Source organism: Calypte anna, chromosome Z (genome assembly GCF_003957555.1).
Source record: "Calypte anna isolate BGI_N300 chromosome Z, bCalAnn1_v1.p, whole genome shotgun sequence".
NCBI lineage: Eukaryota > Metazoa > Chordata > Aves > Apodiformes > Trochilidae > Calypte > Calypte anna.
In genome coordinates, this window is record NC_044274.1 from 4,235,785 (window position 1) to 4,255,450 (window position 19,666).

Genomic DNA, 19,666 nt, shown 5'->3' on the forward strand with positions numbered 1-19,666 from the left:
ACTCTTGCAGTAACTGCATGCTATGCTCCACTGCGCATGCACTCGGGTCCCTCAGTGTGCTATTACCAAATAAACAATATTTATGTCAGTGGCACATACAGACAACATTATCAGCATTTGGGAGCAGCTAAAAGCTTCAGTGAGAGATGTGACTGAAGTGGGAGCTCTACCTAGAGGAGAGAGTTTCAGCACTTGAAGCATCATTAGAAATACTCTCTCTTCCCCAGCTATAGATGGGGAGATAAACACTGCTGATCATCTCAGCACACACTGGGGTAACACAGGTTATGTGGTCAAACAGACACGTCAAAAATGGGGAGGCAGAAGGAGTGCTGTGGCCAGACATTAGGTGCTGTATTTCACCTGTGCAGCACAAATAGCCCTGGGAAGTAAAAAATCTGAAGTCACCTAAGTGCTGCCAGGTTTGTTTAGCACTGTTTTGTGCATGTCATGCTCCAAGCTGCCTCGCAGAATTAGATAGAGAAGCAATACAGGGAGCAGCAGAGAGGAGAAGAAAAGATGTTTTATTGACAGCAGAAGGTTGGGGCTGTGTGGGTCCAAAGGATGGTTCTGCTGCAGACTCAAGGCACAGGACCTCGCAATGCCCTTGGAGGATTTAAGCTCCAAATCCTCTCATCTGGGACCTGTGCACAGGGTCACTGTGACTTCTTGATGACAGGTTAGCAGTGACTGGAGAGCACTTCTGATCTTAGGTGAACATCATATTCATCCCCTGTGACAGTGTCAGGGAGGTCAGGACCCAGCAGTACCTGGTAATAAATATTCAGTACTGCTGCAGTGACAGATATTCCATTCTATTTGCAATGCATTAATGTTTTAGGATTTCAGTAGTAAAAATTGTGAAGAAATAAGTCTGTATTGGTTTGATAAACAATTACATGAGAGTAATTAAGATGTACAATATTCCTATGTATGCTATACATGACAGAGTTGACACACAGAGCACTGGAAATAACAGAAACCCCCTGTGCTCCTGAGGAGAGAGATGCTGACATTGTCATTAAGGACAGGGCCATTTTCTTTTCCTTCATTTATTTAGTGAGATTAAATCTAATTTTTTTTTCTATTCAGATTTGTGTGCTCTGCAAGCTGCATGATGGCTCATGCCCCTTTCTTGGGTGCCCAGCATACAGAAAGCTGACTGCCTCCTAACCCTCTTGGAGGCCTTACAGGAGTCTGTTCTTAATGGGATAGTCTGGGACTGATCTTGTTTACCAAGTAAAACACACAAGTGTTATTGTTTTTGTTTAGCTTAGGATAGAAATTATATTTGTTTCCACGAAAACCGAGGCCAAGCCAAAACATTAAAAATTAAATCACAGTTTTTCTCCTCTTAATGCACGTATGGGAATTGCCTGGAAACCAGCTTGAGTCACAGAATTAAAGGGCAAAATCTTGAAGTATTGACTCAGAAAAAAAGCCCTACTGACTTCAAAGATAATGCTGCCTGAATAAGGATTGAAGAGGGATTTCAGACTCTCAGTGAAACACGGATTCAGCAGGAACAGTGCAGTCCTGATTAGGAATTTGCAATATCAAAAACTGTGACAGGCAGAGATACAGTGCATCACACAGCCTCTCTCATGTAGCCATCAGGAATGCTGTTCTCTTCTGCATGTTCAGTCCTTCTGAAAGTCCTCAGATGTCCTATTTTTGGTGAACATATATTTCTATACTCAGTGTCAGGTCTGCATCTGCATGCACATACATACATACATACGTGGGCTGAAAACACTTGCCTGCATGTCAGAGCATTTCAAAGGGGAAATGCTTACTGTGTTCCCCTTGTTTTGAAGAGATTATCTCTGCTGTGTTTGCTGCAGGGCTCAGAAACTGTCACATTTCCCTGTGACAGATGGCTTGCAAAGTCCGAAGATGACGGCGAGATTATCAGAGAACTGGTACCCTCTGATATTTTCACTGAAAAACTCATGAAGGATGGGACACTCAAGCAGATAGAGGAAGACGTTGAAGACCCATTAGAAGGTAATGTTAACCCTATGAGTAGGCAGGAACCTGTTTATCTGTTTTTTGGTTTGTTTTTTTTCAGAAAGCACCCGGATGTGTGGTTCAGGAAAATGCAACACGTTTCTTTCCCTTCCTGTTCTCTGACCTCTCTTTTACCCAAAGCACTTCTGTGCAATAATACCACTGTTTTCCTGTAGGGCATTTATGAACCTGTCACAGACACTCCTTCTCAAAGGCATAGTTTGAATGTTTCCCCTGATGCCTAAGAAATTGCTTACATCTTGTCCTTGTCTTCCAGATTCTGTAAAAATCTCTACTCATTGCCCATATGTCCTCTACACTCTGCCCCTTCCTTTCCTACCCTACCAGTCTGATTTATGCTCCCCTTTCCTACCAGGCTTGTATTTCTTGTTGTTTTTCAGGTAAATATGGATATCCTGTAAAAATCTGTCTCTAAGCATCCACTGTCATCTCATTAAAATACCCTGGGGGAAGAGAATAAAGTCTTACGTAGATCTGAACCCATCTTATAAAGTGTTCACCTTGAGTATTTGATCCTCCTGGTAGCTGAAGCAACTGAATAAGAACTGAATTTTCATACCAAATTCTGTTTGGTTTTTTATTTTTTTTTTGGTATGCCCAGCTGTTGCCAGCTCTTTTTCTTCTAGGATCTCCTTTTTCCCACACCGAGCTCCTTCTGCCCATGAGCCTTCCTTCAGCCTGAACAAATCGAATTCTGCTTCCATTCTCATTCTTGGTTCTTGCATCTGGCATCGAGATGATTCATCAGAGAAAATCATTCCTCTCCCTGTTTTGTTTCTCTCAGTGTCTGATTTACATTTACACCCCACCACTGTCAGGATGGAATTTGTATGGATTATGGGTTACAAGAGAAGAGTTGTCATGATGTAAGCAAGGCCTTCACACTGTGCCCTTAGAAGAGACAGGAGGGCTCCTTCCTCCTGTTAGGAGCGATGTGGTAGCTCATGGGAGACTTTTTCACCCCATGGAGACAAAGGCAGTCTTGGTATCAATTAGTAACAGGCAAAATTTGTAGGTACCTGCATGGCATTTTCATTAACTTACCAACTTTTGCCTTGTGTTAGTTACCTCGTGTTAACTAACCTTGGTGACTCATTTTTCCCTTCTAAAGGCAAGTCCTTGAAACAGCTTTTACAGTCTACGGAACAGGATTTTTTAATAACCGAAGGCTTCTTTTGGCTGCAAAGTCGGGCTCAGTTTTGGAACTTGTGATTTGTACATATAAAATATCTGGGACCAAAATTATATCTTTTGCATCTCTATGAGTCCTCACACATCTCAGGCAGCAGCAGCAGTGTAAATGACAGCAATGGCAAATCAGCTTGTGGTATTCTGAGGACAATCTCTTATGTAGTAGACTGAATTTCTGTCCCGAAGATCTCTAGAACTGGCAAGGGAAAACCAAAGAGGAGTGCATTGATTAATTAGACTATATTTATTTTTTCCTTGAAAATACTGTGGTAGTTGTCTCTCAAGTAGGAAGCTGCAACTCTCTAGGACATAATGTGTGGCAAACCAGAAAACTTGGCACTGAACCTGGATGGGTTAAGGGTCACAATCCATTTCTTAGAGAAATTGGTGGATATTTTTAATGGACTGTGAAGAAGAATAAGCCTTGTTCTCCTAGGAAAGATAGGTGCAGAAGAACAAAACAATATAGATATTTTCTTTTATGCTAATAATGGACAAAGAAGAATCCTCATGAAGACTTCGTGCCTTTTCCTCAGTTGTATTGCCCCAGAATTTGCCAGGAAGCATTCTCTGGGTAATCAGGTTAATCAGAGACCTCTACAATTCCTAATTGTTTTTGTGGAGAGGATGCTTCCTGTCACTGTTTGTTTTCCCTGTGTAGTTGGGAAAAGAGTAGCAGACCAAAAATAGTATTTAACAGGTTTACTAAAGCACATTACTAAAGATTTGATGAGTTTTTATTGGATCATCATTGAGAAAGCTAAACAGAAAGCAATAGTTCTCCAACACTTTCTTAATTAAATATTGTCTCAGCCAAAGGACCCAGAAACCTGTTCTCTTTATGTTTGGGGGATTTATAGAGTGCCATTAACTCTGGTGATAATTGCACATCTGAATCTCTGGAGTTTGTTTATGGAAGGTGGAGCATTAAGAATTCACAACACTGCATCTCTTGTTTTCAGATGTCTGTCCCTTGGGCCTCAGTGTGCAAAAGTGAGGAGTTCCCTCACCACTATTGACATCACATCCAGTAATAACCATAATGATTCTTTGCCTTTTTAGCTGCATGCTGTGTGATCAAGGTGTTAAAGAGGCACTGATTAGATTGGGGGGGGGGGGGGGGGGGGGGAAAGAAAAAAAAAAAAAAGGGAAGTCAGCAAATTTCAGTCAAGTGGTTCCCCAATCTTTGGATCATTATCAGAAACCTGGAAGCATAGACCACATGGGATCTTAAACCTCCAAGAAGTGGGTGATGAGCAGGAACTTTGGGGATGGTTTTCTTACGTATATATGCAGTATCTAAGATAGATCTTGCTTAGTCACTTGGCCAGAAATCGTATCTTGTTTCTTTCCGCAGTTCACACATACAAGATAAGTGTGTTCACTGGAGATATCTATGGTGCTGGGACAGATGCTAATGTTTTCCTAAATATCTACGGAGATCTGGGAGATACAGGAGAGAGAAAACTCAGCAAATCTGAGACAAACTTCAACAAGTTTGAACGAGGACAGGTACAAGTGCGATGGTTAATAACATTTTCCATTTTGCAGTCTTTAGCCTAACAAATCCATGATTGCCTTTGTAGGCTGAGTTTTCCTGTGAGGGATGGATTGATTGATTCTTTTTACCACATTCACTACCTCTTAAAACGCTTGGTATGTCTTGTCAGGTGGGTATTACAACTGACAGGCACTGCAGCAAATGGGTCAATGTTTCTTTGTAGTAACAGGCAAAATTTTTAGGTACTCACAGACGAATTATGAGCTCGGTCCACAGAACCTGTCTTGAAATGTGACCTGCAGATCTGAGAAGACACAAAACCCAAGCTGTCTCTTTCCCATAGCCTCTGTGCAACTGCTTTGCATATGCACAGTGTATACTGTAATTCACTGCTGAACAAGGTGAAATGAGACCTAAACTGCAGCTGTGTTTGACAAAACGACCCCCAAAGTGGTACCCTGTGGTCAGTGCATGAATCCTATGAAGAGAGGGAACTGGGACTGCTTAGTTTGGAGAAGTACTGGCTGAGGAGAAACCTTATTGCCCTCTACAACTATCTGCAAGGAGTTTGTAGGGAGGTGGATGCTGGCCTCTTCTCTCAAGTAAATAATGATATAACTAGAGGAAATGGCCTCTAGTTGTGCCAAGGGAGTTTTAAACTAGATATTAGGAAGAATTTCTTTACTGAGAGAATATTCAGACACTGGAGCAGGCTTCCCAGGGAGGTGGTGGAGTCACCATCCCTAGAGGTATATAAAACTCATGGGTTTGGGGTTTGGGTTTGTTTGAATTGTTTTGAGCTGATGGTTGGATGTGGTGATCTGAGAGGTCTTGTCCAACTGTGACTTTTCTGTGATTCTGTGAGACTCACAGCCTCATATAGAGATACTTGTATATAATGATGGCAAAGAGTGTTGTATCTCAATTGTCCACAGCGATCTATCTGGATTAGACAGGAAAGTCTTGGATTTAAAAAACAGGATGTAAAATCCCAGATATTCAGTCAGTTTGAAAAACGACATTTTTTTTGCACCTCCCCTCACAGCAGAAGCAGGCTTCAAAACTCTTCCTTGCAGAACAGTTTTAACACACTGAGATGCCTCTATATAGCCTGCTGCAAAGCTGCTCACCAAACACCATCATGTGAGATGGAATTTAAACACATTTGTGTTTGGCAGCCTGCATTTTGCTTTTGTCCAGTAGATGATGTGTGTACAGCTCGTTTACAGAAGCCACCACTATTAAACACTCTGCAGGAGGACACGTTTACCCTGGAGGCTGTGGACCTGGGCATTCTGTACAAGATCAAGATTCGTCATGACAATAGCATGTTCAGTCCTGACTGGTTCCTGGAAAAAGTGGAGATCCTGGATGAAACCACGGAGGAATCATTTGTTTTCCTGTGTGAGCGCTGGCTCTCTAAAAAGAAGGAGGACAAAAAGATAGAGCGTACACTTTATGAACAGGTAGGGCTCAGAGCTGTCATCCCCATCCACTGCCACTGGTAAATATGAAATGACTGACACTACTAATTGAAGCCACAGACAGATCATTAGGGACTTAAGCTTTTTAGCTTGCCCAAAATTAATTTGTGATGTTCAGACAAGAGCTGAAAGTGGGGCCAGCCTCAGCCCTATATTAGTAGCTCCATAACTTACAATTTCAACAAGAAGATCTAGGAGTCTAGCTGAAACTCCTCAGCTGAGCATCAAAGTACCTCGCTGATGCTCAGTGGAGTGTATTTCACTGCTGCTGTGCACAAAAAGTAGGTTAGTTTTTGGTCCCACTATTCAAAGTCCTCAAACCAAAATATGGAGCTCTGTGGCTCTGTCCTCAGCAGACCAGATGAATGCAACTTTTCAGCAAGTTTTTCTACCCATGCCAAACACACAGAAATCTCATTATTTTGCTGCTACTCAAAGCACTAAATGGTTTGTAGTGAAATGACCTTCCTACTTGCACATTCTATTAGCTTATCAGGCTAATATAACTAATTGGAATTCTAGGTACATCCACTCATTAAAATTAGCAAAGAAGATTAATAGATCTCTCTTGCAGTGGTACAGCGATGCAGTATGTAAAGTGGTGCATAACAAAGCACTGACTTAAAACATTGTATGTCAGGAGTCCACTTTGCAAAATACAGTAACATTTCAATTTAAAGTTATCCCTACAATTATCAATGGAATTCAGCCAGACTCTTCCTGCATGCAGCAGAATGGATGTAAGAAGTGTTACACCATGGATGAGTATTGCCTTCTGCTCCCTCATAAAAATTGCAGCAGACAATGCTCTAAATTCTTGTGGTCACACTTACCCTGTTGCTTATATCAACTCATAATGAGAAAAAGCTGGTAATTTTATTTTTATTTCAATTAAGCGATTGTGTGGTAAGAGCCTCACATTTATTAACAACATCACTGAATGTATCTGCACTAGTTCCTCAAATATAAGAGATGCTCTGTACCACTCAGCTCTGCACCAGTCTTCCCCTTACACTCTTTGACCTCCACCAAGTCAGCCTGGCACCAAGCGTATCCCTTGAATATGGCATCTTCCCACCCATCTTAATTCTCTGTGGCTCTTGTTCACACAGGTAGCAGACAGAAGGCACACCATGAGATGCATTATACTTTCTTTTATTATAACAATGTCACAAAAATGGCCTGTCAGGGTTACCAGTGGTGCAAATAAATGACCTGCAGCAAATTACAAGTCATATTTACTTGAGCTACACTGAGCTAAGAGCTGCTGGGGGAACTACAGGGGTTTCTTCTCACGCTGTTCCCAGAGACACAGGGGAACAGCTGAGAACCCTTGGGTGCTCCATCTCCTTCATTATCCTCCTGTACTTGCCTTCCAACTAGAGCTATGATGGGGAGAGAAACAGCCTGGATGATGGATCTCTCAGCATGTCAAGTCAGGATAGCAAAGCAGACCCGAAGGAGAAGAGAAAATCCCGCTTGGTCAAGGCAGCAGAAGAAGGATCATGTGAGTGAGCACTGTGTTGGGTGGCATGCATGCCTGTGTTCTTGGCTTTCAGTTCTCAAGAGGTTGTTTTTATCCCAGTGAAGAGCAAGGAGAGTCAGAACAGCAAACTGCTTCTGTTGTGATGCTTTGCCCATAGCTCTCAACCTCAGACCCAGTGCACTGTCAGCTCACAGCAACATCAGTGTTCCCAGCCCCCTCTTCTTTCTCTCCCGTGGAAATCTGTGACACTGCAGCTTGTCAGAATTGACCTCTGCATTACCAGCAGGTCTCCAAAGAGTGTGGTGCTTTTTAGACAGTGTGGCAATATCATTAGGTAGGTGATTACTTGAGGGGATGCTGCTTTCTGCTGTAGTGAGGCAAAGGCCATAAGGCACCTCCCTGGGCAGAGCTACAGCTGGAAGCCATGTCCCTTAGATGCCTAAATTTAGATCGATGCATCCACACCACTGAGTGTGGGGAAGGAGCTAATCAACAGCATCCCCATGGCCCTGAGACCAGAAGAAACCCACTGACTTGAAGAATCATTCTCCCTCTTCCTCCTCCTCCACCACAAACTTCAATGCAGACAGCACTTCAGAGATGGAGTGACACTACCCTCTGAACAGCAGGGTCTGGTAGAGTTAAGGGAAGAATTTATTCTAGTTTTGTATAATTCTGTATGCAAGTTTTGTATAATTTCATCTGAAGCATCCTTCAAAGGATCCAAAGTTCTTTGCAGTGAGAGAGACCATAATCAGACACACTATCACCAAAAGAGCCTCCCTTGGATTATAAGAGGCTCTTTCCCACATGATTCCTTAAAGAAGCTCTTGTTGCTGATATCAGCTGTTTTTACCTCCCGTATCTCTTTGACTCAAGATGATGTTTCATGCAGTGTAGTCAAGCTGAATTATTAAAGAAGGCTTTGGATTTCCTCAGACCTTATTTGCCATACTTAAGCCATCTCCCCTTTTCAGGATCAGGCTGGTAGTGCCTCCTCACTGAGGATGTTCATTTAATACAAATTTAAATGAGATTTCTTCTAGATCTCTTCAGGTTTATTCCTTACAACATGTAGCTGCATTGCAGCAGCTGTGGGGTTGAGAGGGGAGTTGGATAGAGGGAGCTGAGCAAGAGCACAGTTAAGAGTCTTGGGTTTCAGAAAGCAAGGATCAACAGGGAGTGCTCAGGCAATTTTGTTCTCTTCTAGAATCATTGAATGTTATGGGTTGAAAGGGACCTCTATAGAGATGATCCAGTCCAACCCCCTTGTCACAGCAGGATCCCCCAGGAACAGATCCAGGGGGGTTTGGAAACCTCCAGAGCAGGAGACTCCACAACCTCTCTGGGCAGCCTGGGCCAGGGCTCCCTCACCCTCACAGGAAAGAAGTTTCTCCTCAGGGTGAGGTAGAACTTCCCATGTTCCACCTTCACCCCATTATTCCTTGTCCTGTTCCTGGGCACCACTGAACAGAGATTGGCCTCTTCCTCTTACCCCCCACCCCTCAGATATTGATGGACATTCAGAGATCCTCTCTCAGACTTCTTTTCTCCAGGCTGAACAGCCCCAGGCCTCTCACTCTTTCTTCCCAGCAGAGATGCTTAGGTCCCTTAACTGTCCTTGCAGCTCTCCCTTGGACTCTCTCCAGTATCTCCCCATCTGTCTTGAATGGGACAACCCAAAACCAGATCCAGTATTCCAGGTCTGGTCTCCCCAGGCCAAAGTAGAGGAGGGGGAGAACCTCCTTGGATCTGGTGAACAAGCTTTTTCTGATGCACCCCAGGACACCATTGGCTTCTTGGCCAAAAGGACACATTGCTGACCCATGGAGAATTTAGTGTCCCCTAGGACTCCAAGGTCTTTCTCCACAGAGCTGCTTTCCAGCAGGACATCCCTTAATCTGCACTGGTGATTGGTATGATTCCTACCCAGATGCAGGACTATATGCTTGTCCTTATTGAGTTTCATGAGGTTAGAGGGTGGGTCATCTTGTAACTGGGGTCTGCAAGCATTGTCACTGAAGGACAAGGAAATCTGGACAGCGCTTCCTGCACAAATGCCTGATGATGAGCCAGTTGATGGCTCTAGGACAGAGTTTTATCTTTCAGCTCTGGTTTCTGAGACAAAGCAAAGCTGAATATAAATGAAAAATCTGTTTCAGGATTGCAGTTTCTGGAAAGTGAAAGATACTGGACTGTGTCTGCCAAGGCCAGCTTCCATGCAGGGATGCTTGTCTTACCTCCAATATGAATTGGAATGCTGCCTCCAATATGAAATGGAAAAGAGGAGCACATTCTGTTTCTATCCTGAAGGAAGCTTGGAAGATCAGTGCCCATCAGCTGAAGTTAACCTTTGTGGACAACTTCAACAGTCCATCAATAGTCCCTTATAACTTTATTACTACACAGGCTTTCCACCCTCCTGTTTTATGTAGCTTTTGATTAACCACCTCTCTGAACAAGGACTTACTGTCTAAATTGCACCTACAGTTTCTTGTCATTCTACATGGGTTTTTTTTAGCTTTAAATTAAGATTTTTAGATTTATGGTGAAGATAATGAGTTCTAACAGTAATAATGGGTAATTGGGCAGCAGCTGAGTCACTGTGACTCTCTGCATGGGCTCTTAGACCACAACAAGTACAAAATTATTCAACTTATTTTAAACATCTGTGGTAAACAAAGAGTAAAATGACGTGATTTGGCTTAGTTATTTAAAATAGCTTTCACTGAGACGGTCCAAGGGAACACACATAAGTGGTTACTGCAGCTCAGCTGATGCCCTGTACCTTATTGTGGTGTGGTACCTGGGTGGCACATCCTGAGGCTTGGAGCTGAGAAGCAGACAGAACTCTCCACATTGCTTAACCTGATCTGCCACCCCTGTCTCTTGGGTCAACCCTTCTTTTGTAATCCCATATTGTGCTCAAATGAAAAATAAGTGATTCCCATATTCCTTCTGATATTACTTCTGTGGTGAGACAATGGATAACATCTGCCCATGTTGGCATTTCATGAACTTTCACAAATAATGGCCAAAACATCAGCATCTCCCATGAGAACCCCTCTCCAGCAGAGCTAAGATAATTCCCATCATCTCCATCATGCCAGGGTGGTCTTTCTTCCCTGACTCCTGGAGCTTGTCCTCACCATTATATCTGCTGCAGTGACAGGGACTCAATAAGGAAACTGCATCTTGAAGGAACATCAGATAAGATGAACTGTGTGAGCCAGACAACCACTTCCTGAGCTGGATAAAAATCCAGCTGTTAATGAGCTGATTAGGGGAAGTGGTATTAGGAGGAGCCTGAGAAAGTGGCTGACAATCTGAGCAGTTCTGACTTGTGGTCTACATCTTAAGTGGTCTAGTAAAACCCAAACCCCTATATGAGGGCAACATGTGCCCTCACACAGCCTGAAGTGAGGGAAGGATCTCATCAATGCTTACAAATACTTGAAGGGTGGGTGTCAGGAGAATGAGCCCAGTCTTTTTTCAGTGGTGCCCAGTGACATAAACTCAAACATAAGAAGTTCCATCTGAACATGAAGAGGAACTGTTTTACTTTGAGAGCACCAGCTGCCCACAGAGGTGATGGAGTCTCCATCCCTAAAGACATTCAAAACCTTCCTGGACACCATCCTGTGCATCCTGCTCTGGGTAAACAGGGGGGCTGGGCTAGATGATCTCTAGAGGTTCTTTCCAACATCTGCAATTCTGTGAACCCTGTGAAGCACTCATAGAAGCAGGAGGTAAAGAGAAATGTACTGGAAGACCTGTTGTGTCCTGCTGAGGCTGTATAATCCAGGCTTTGTGTTTTCTCATGTTTGAAGAAGCAGGGAGACAATGGAGAGGGAAGATAAAAAAATCTAAAGGATCACTTCTTTTAGTTTTTAGAGAGAGGAAGAGGGAACAGTATTTAATGCTGCCTGGTAGCAAGCTATGCTACGTCTCTGTGTCAGCTATTGTAACTGGGAAATTATAACAATTTTGTTCATAGTTGTTTCTTAGATAGGCATTTCAAGTACTTTGGCTTGAGGATAGTGCCAGTACAGTTAGTACAGACAGTACCCAAGTACCAGCACAGGACAGAGTCTGAGTTGTTGGAGGGCAGTGAAGGGGAAAGGGACCTGGGAGTGTTAGTGGACGGAAGGATGACCACGAGCCAACCATGTGCCCTTCTGGCCAAGAGTCCAATGGAATCACAGAATCATAGAATGGTTTGGGTTGGAAGGGACCTTAAAGCTCATCCATTCCCAACCCCTTTCCATGGGCAGGGACACCTCCCACCAGCCCAGGTTGCTCCAAGCCCCATCCAACCTGACCTGAGACACTGCCAGGGATGGGGCAGCCACAGCTTCTCTGGGAAACCTGTGCCTGAGTCTCACCACCCTAAAATAAATCCTGGGGTGCATTAGAAGTGGGGTGGCTTCTCCCCCTCTACTCTGCCCTGTTGAGGTCACATCTGGAATATTGTGTTCAGTTTTGGGTCCCTCAGTTCAAGAAGGACAGGGAACTGCTTGAGCAAACCCAGCACAGAGCCACCAACATGATGAAAAGGAGTGGAACATCCTTATGAGGAGAGGCTGAGGGAGCTGCGGCTCTGCAGCTTGGCAAAGAGGAGAAGGAGGGATGACCTCAATGATGTTTAAAAATATGTAAAAGGAGAGAGCCAGAAGGATGGTGCCAGGCTCTTCTCATTTATACCCAATGATAGAACACGAGGCAAGAGATATAAACTTGACCATAAGAGGTTCCATATAAACACCAGGAGGTTTTTTTACTATGAGGGTGACAGAGCCCTGGCCCAGGCTTCATAGGGAGGTTGTGGAGTCTCCTTCCCTGCAGACATTCAAATCCAACCTGGACACATTCCTGTGACTGCTGTGGGTGACCCTGCTCTGGCAGAGGAGTTGGACTGGATGATATTTTGAGGTCCCTTCCAACCCCTCATTTTCTGTGATTCTGTGATACAACATCAGCTGGAAATTTGAAAGTTTAGTCTATCACAGGAGAGCAGGGTAAAAACTGTACAAAAGAAAGTTTTGTTCCTATGCAAAATACAGGTAATTTAAAAGAGGACTATGGAGCTGTTCTAAACCTGACCCTTCAACATGTTCTTGTAAATGTCTTGCCTACAGCTAAACCTATACTCATGCTTGTACCAGAAGCTCTGATGGTTATATTGTGAAGAATACATTGCATATCCCTATGCTGTTCTGCAAATGAGATGTAAATAACAGCATAAGGGGTAGAATAAGTCTTGACTAATCAATAGTTCAGTTTGTGTTAGCATGCAGAATCCTCAGACTGAGGCAGAATTAATCTTTCTGCATTTTGCTTTGTCCAGAAGTAACAATAGATGTGGTCAGCATGAATTCATGCCTGCCCTGATATTATATTGTCTGAGCTTGCTGTGAGGTTCTAGTACAACCCACACCCCAAAAGTATTGTTATTCATCATAGAGCTAAATTAATTTCAATTTCAGATCTGAAAGCCAAATGAGTTTTATATCAGGCTTTTTAAACCTTTCTTGAAAAAGTGGTGATGAAACCAGGCTGAGTTTTGAGCCTGACAAGGCAACTTTCAGAGCTCTGATTCTTGTCAGAATGGCTTGAACAGCCCTGCACAAATGTTCTGAGAAATCAAACAAGTATTCAGTGTCTAATTCTGCACCGCCCGTTTGGCTTACCCAAATGAGCTTTTGGAAAGCACTTGAAAAGCAGTCTGGCACTTCCTCCGTTTTAACAGCTGAACTGAAATCTCTGAAAACCACATTAAAAAAAAAACCTCACTAAGTCCCAAGCCATGCCCTGGGGGTTTTTCTCCTAATCAATATTATTATGCAATATATAAAGTGGTTGTGTGGCCTACCTTCAACACCAGGGTTATTGACAGTTTGCCTGGATGTGCAAAGGGCTGCTGAAGCCCTGATATGTCCCATAGATGACAGCAATCCTTGAATGAACCACAGAGGAGAACATTTGCAGTTGTACTGGCACATTCCTTCAGTGGTAGCTTACTTTGGAGTCAGTACAAATCTGTTTTCCTATATTGAGTGGTGAGTGTAAGATTGATTTTGTCTAATAACCTATTCAAGGTTTTGGCACTCAGTCTCATCTTCAGGAAGGTCTCTTAGTGTAAATAAGGATTCAAGCCCTTTGCTGTGCTGTCATCCATTAGGGCAAAACCCAAATTGTGTTATACCCTTATATCCTCCTTGCAGACAGAAGAGCTGTCAGGGGAAATTAACCTTTGCAGAATTCAATCCCAAGTGTGTGTGGGAATTTAGTCTCCCGTGAACATTTGTAGCCCAGCACTCCATGGGTACCACCACTTCTCCAAGTGAATTCAATGGGATGTGAACCTATCCAGCATGCACCACTGCTCCCCCTGATGGGATGGCTCCCTGGTTTTCTCAAGCCTCGGGTAAATGCCTGTGTATTTTCTGATGGCTTCACTTCTGTTTGTTTCAGTGATCCCATACCACATCACCCTCACGACGGGCACAGAATACGACTCCAGCACCGACAGCCGAGTGTACCTCATCATCATGGGTCCCCAGAAAGTGCAGACAGAGAGGCTGTGGCTGGATCTCCCAGAAGGAAAAGACGAGTTTGCAGATGGCTCCGTAGAGAAATTCTCTGTTTGGGGCCTGGATGTTGGGGAGATCAAAAGAGTGGAGGTACTTTGTGAATGCACTGGAGGCATATGCATTACGTGGTCAAAGAAAGAACATGTTCTTGCTGTTCTCAGCAGTGAAGGAAAGGCACTAGGGTCTAAAGGACTGTAAACACAGGGATGAGCTGCTGAGATTTCACGTGTGTCCAAATCTGAAAATAAGTACACTTTAAGTCTGACAAAACCAAGATCCTTTTGGGGCAGATGATAATCTTAAATTATGAGTAAGTCATAACACTTTTGTCCCAGTTCTGGCGCTGTTTTTTGTTACTCAAGACATGTTGCTGATGGGTACAGTGAAGGTTACCAGGATGCACTCTTCCATCAGTCATTTTTCTATTTGTTTTTTAAAGTACTTCCAGTTGGGTTTCACAAATTGTATCTGCAGTGAGAAATGCATATTGTATAATTTTCTAGCTAAACATGAAAATTGTTTTCACAGCTTGCAGGATTCAGGCTTAGAGAAGAAAATTAATCATCATTCAAAAGTAAAATGCATGGATAGATTTCAGTTCAGGAGTCATTTTTTCTGCTATGGCTCAGGGAGACAGAATTTGCATACATTTTCCATCACTGAGTTTAAACTTCACATGAATCTTCCAGTGTGTTTGTATACATCATTCCTGTTTCCTGTGGCGTTCCCATCTCCTCAAAGACTGCTCCAGGTCTTCGAGTGCTGAAACCCCCAGCATCTTAAGAAACCCATTTAATTCTATTTTTACCCCACACCCTGAGTTGCAGTAAACCTACCTGTTGCTGTTCATGCTTGTGTATTCAGAGGGAATAAGTTAAAAGTAATACAAAGACAGAAATCTTAGCTAATAAAAACTCTTGTCAGTTTTATGTCCTGTTGTAGCAGCTGATAGGCTGAATCACTCCTATATGGTTTTTATGCAAGCGATGGATTCTGCCACCTTGAGAAGTCCCTGTACTAGATTTGAGTTTATTAACAAGCCACTTTCTTAGTGCACTCCAAGTGCCTGGGTATTAAGAGTTTTAGTGGCTCTCTCTTTGTAGCCATCTCCAGATCAAACTTTGAAAGTTAAGCAAGAACATAAATCCAGACTGTGTGCACATGAAAACATCTGGGCTGGGGGAGAGAGGGAAGAAAAAGTCAGTATAAACCCCCAGTGTCAGAGGGACAGAAGAGCCAGTGAGCAGGATGAGGAACAGGCAGACAACAGGAAAAAATAGGATAAAAAACCACTTGGAAGTAGACACAAGCAAGAAAAAGAAGTAATTTGAGAAGGATTGAAAAAGGGGAAAGCAGAAGAAAAGTTGCAAATGAAAGGCAGAGAGTTAGAGAAAGAAATAACACAGAGCTTTCAAGCTGGGTCATGGTTGTTTGCACTCCTTCATCCCTCTCCTCAGTGTTCTCACCAGTTTGCTGCCTCACCTCTTGCTGATTTCTCCCTTTCAGTGGTAACCTTGAGCTTGTGGTAGGAAGAACCACCTGCTCCAGCCTTCCCTCCTTCCTTCATGCTGTGGCCTCTGCTTGGAAGGTCTCTCTTTGTTGATCCACATTCCAGCAGCTACAGAGATGTGCCAGTTTGCCATGGTTGCCATGGAATCAGTCCATATTTTCCTTGCAGTGTACAGGGACACTGAAGAAAATTGCTAGTTATCTGCTTGAGAAAAGTGAGGAACAGTTCATTCTCAGATGTGGCATTTGTCTGCTTCTGGAAGAAGGCAAGAAGTTCTGAATAGGAGTTATGTGAAAGTAGCATAGCATGGTGATTAAGTTTTCAGAAGTCCTTGGTATAAACCATGCAGCAGACTGCAGGATTTAGTAGGATTGTAAGACTTGCATTGTGATGCCACTCTTAGTTTGGTATAATTCTCTTCTGGAAAATTACTATAGTGAAAGCAGAAAGTGAAATATGAAGTAATTTGAGAGGAGCTCATTGATACCTGCCTTGTAAGTTTACAGACAATATATTTACTACCTGTGTACTTTAATAGACCATCTGGCATTAAAATAAATAATACAAGGTACTGAGTAGAGCCACTCCGTGCTGTTTCCCTAAAACCAGTTGTAGTATTTCTCCTTCTAGTAAATGGATGTGTTTCTGTTCCTAGACTGCTGCTGCTGCAGAGAGAGACAGGTATGACCAGAAGAGTCCTGCTCTGGTCTGCATTTCTAAAGCAGTTTGAATTCAGAGCATTTCTCCATCACAAGCACAGGCTAAAGTCAAGGATGTTATTTGGTCTGGAAAAGGAAAAGGCTCTGGGGACACCTTATTGCAACCTTTCTGCACTCAAAAGTGGCCTTTAAGAAAGATGGAGACAGACTTTTCAGCAGCACCTGTAGTGATCAGACAAGGAGTGATGGGTTTAAGTGATTCTGTGATTCTGTGTGATTCTGTGATTCTGTGATTCTGTGTAAGCTAAAAGAGGGAGATTCAGACTAGATAGAAGGAAGAAATGTTCTACACTGAAGATGGTGAGACTGTGGCCCAGGTTGCCAAGGGAGGTGGGAGATGACCCCATCCCTGGAAGCATTCCAGGTCAGGTTGGATGGGGCTCTGAGCAGCCTGATCCAGTTGCAGATGTGCTTTCTCACTGCAGAGGATTGGAGTACGTGGTCTTTAAATGTCCCTTCCCACCCAAACCACTCTATGATTTTACAGTTCTCTGATGATAAGTGTTGCCAGTTTAGTTCCTTCCTGACTGGAGACCTGATCCTCAGGACTTCCATATCTTGCTAGTATTCTTTGTCTCTGTCCATAAAACAAAGGAAATCCACCACCATCCCTTCTTTTTTTTTTTTTTTTTCTTCCCATCTTTTCCTCCTACCTACTGCTCAGTTTCTCTCCCATTGTTCCCCTGATGCTGCATTTGGTTTCAGTGTGAGTGTCAGCTGCTCAGTGCAAACTGTGAATCTATGGTGGGTTGACCCTGGCTGGACATAATAGGCCCACCAAAGTTGCTCTGTCACTCCCCTTCTCAGCTGGACAGGGGAGAGGAAATCTAATGAAAGAGTCATGGGCCAAGATAAGGGCAGGGAGAGAACAATCAGCACTTACACTCATGGGTAAAATAGACTAATTTAAATTAGTTTGATTTATTATCAATTGTATCAGACTATAGTAATAAGAAAATTAAAACCCTAAAAAAAACCTTCCACCCAACCCTAACTTCTTCTTGGGCTCAAACTCCTTCATTTCCAATTTTTCCACCTCCTCCCCTCCAGCAGCACAGGGGGACAGGCAATGGCGTTTGTGGTCAGTTCATCACATGTTGTTTCTTCTGGTTCTTCCTCCTCAGGGGGAAGACTCTTCACACTCTTCCCCTGCTCCAGCATGGGCTCTTCTACTTTCACATGTTGGTCTTTCCCAGGGGCTGCAGTTATTCATGAAGTGCTCCAGTATGGGTCCTTTCAACAGCGTTCAGTCCTTCAGGAGCAATCTGATCCAGCATGGGTCCCCCCTGGGGTCACAAGTCCTGCCAGCAAACCTGCTCCACATTAGGCTCCTCTCTTCACAGGTCATGCCAGGAGCAGGTTCCCCATGGGGCCGCAGTTTCCTTCAGGCATCTGTCTCCTTCAGCAAGGGGTTCTCCAGGGGTTTCAGGTGGGTATCTGCTTCACTGTGAGCCTGCATGGGCTGCAGAGGAATAGCCTGTCTCACCATGGGCTTCAGGGGAATCCCTACTCCAGTGCCTGGACCACCTCCCCCCCTCCTTCTGCACTGGTCTTGATGTCTATAGGGTTGTTTGTCTCTTATATTATCACTACTCTCTCCAGCTGCTGCACAGGTTCTTTTTTTCCTCTTCTTATATTTGTTTTCCCACCATTATTTTTAGGCTCAGCCTTGACTCATGGTGGGTCCATCCTGCAGCCAGCTGGCATTATCCCTGTTGGATATGGAGAAAGCTTCCAGCAGCTTCTTACAGTAGCCACCCTTGTGGACTCCTTGCTAGCAAAAGCTTTCCACACAAACCCAACACAACATCTTAGTCTTGGTGATGTGGAGTACTCAACAGTCCCTCAAGGACAGGGCGGAAGAGTTACAAAGGCTTCCAAAACAGCCCACAGATCTACCTCTTTTTGTGGTTCTGTCACCCAAACTTTGGTCAAATATTAATAGCTGATGTTGGTGTATGTGTCCAGGCTGTGCTGCTGGTGTGGCTATGACTTTGGATCAGTCACTGAGTTGGTGTGATCTGCCTACAGATTTGCTGGAAATGAGAGACAAATCTCAGTGCTTCTGGGATTTAAAATGCCAGCCATAAAGAAGACTCAGCACTGGATGGGTTTGTCCCAGAATTTACAGAATTGTTCTTGGAGACTTTGGAAATCTTCATGTGAGCCCATTTCCCAAGGCTGCTGGGTGTGCAGGATACTTTCTTCTGGCATCTTCTTGATGCCCAAAGGAGCTAAAGGTTGCTGTGAATATCTGGTACCTAGCAATGTCTTGGAATGATGCTCTAGAAGCTGGCTGTAAGGAACCCCAAAAGGCAGCAGAATTTATTGGGCTCATCAGGGTTTTCTCTCCATCACTGCAGATCCATGGCCCTGAACTTTCCACACCACCTCATCTGCACCATCCTGCAATGGGTCTGTAGAGACTGTGTGCAGGCTCTCACAGGGGCTTTGGGCTTGGAGAAGAGCCTCAGGGAGGGAATGGGAAGGCAATTCTTATATTCCCATTCACCTCACACCCCAGGAATCTGAGAATTAATGCATCCATTGTAGACTTGAATTTCCCTCATGGTTAACTCTAATTTTCTGCAGCTGCACAGACATTAGTATAGTAATAATAGTCCTAGAAGCAGTGTTGGCTGAGACGGGGGAAAAAAAAGATCACTTGTTTTTGGGGAAAAAAAGATACCACACACACATCACCCTAGATGAATCTGTTATTAAAAATTATTTCTGAGCAACCTAAATATCCTAATAATTAAAAAAAAAAAAGAAGAAGAAAAAAAAAAAAGAAAAGAAAGAAAAAAAGAGAGAGAGATAAGAACCTCATTGTCCTAGTAATGACACAAACAACACTTGCTGTGACAATAATGAACCGTAGGTGACTCTTTCATTCAGCCTTTTATGTACATAGAGCTCATTGGAATGATTGGCTGACTATGTTTCATACAGCAGCTGGGAGACTTAATTCTGCTTGTAAGTCTACCCCCGGATGAATCGCCCATGTTTCTTCTAAGGGACACATGCAGTGCCTTGAGAAGGTTGCACCATCAGCACCCTTTTTATAGAATCACAGAAAGTGAGGGGATGGATGGGACCTCAAAAGATCATCCAGTTCGACACCCCTGCCAGAGTAGGGTCACCCACAGCA

At 43.6% G+C, this 19,666-nt stretch overlaps 1 protein-coding gene across 1 annotated transcript in view; it reads left to right on the forward strand.

Moving 5' to 3' along the window:
• The window catches only part of LOXHD1 (lipoxygenase homology domains 1), a 133,062-nt gene that overhangs the window by 69,981 nt on the left and 43,415 nt on the right, over positions 1-19,666 (forward strand). Inside the window, exons 28-32 of the mRNA XM_030466835.1 lie at positions 1,845-2,007; positions 4,580-4,734; positions 5,980-6,189; positions 7,591-7,714; positions 14,168-14,376. Of these exons, the coding sequence (XP_030322695.1) occupies positions 1,845-2,007; positions 4,580-4,734; positions 5,980-6,189; positions 7,591-7,714; positions 14,168-14,376 (861 nt within the window). The remainder of the gene's footprint in view (positions 1-1,844; positions 2,008-4,579; positions 4,735-5,979; positions 6,190-7,590; positions 7,715-14,167; positions 14,377-19,666) is intronic.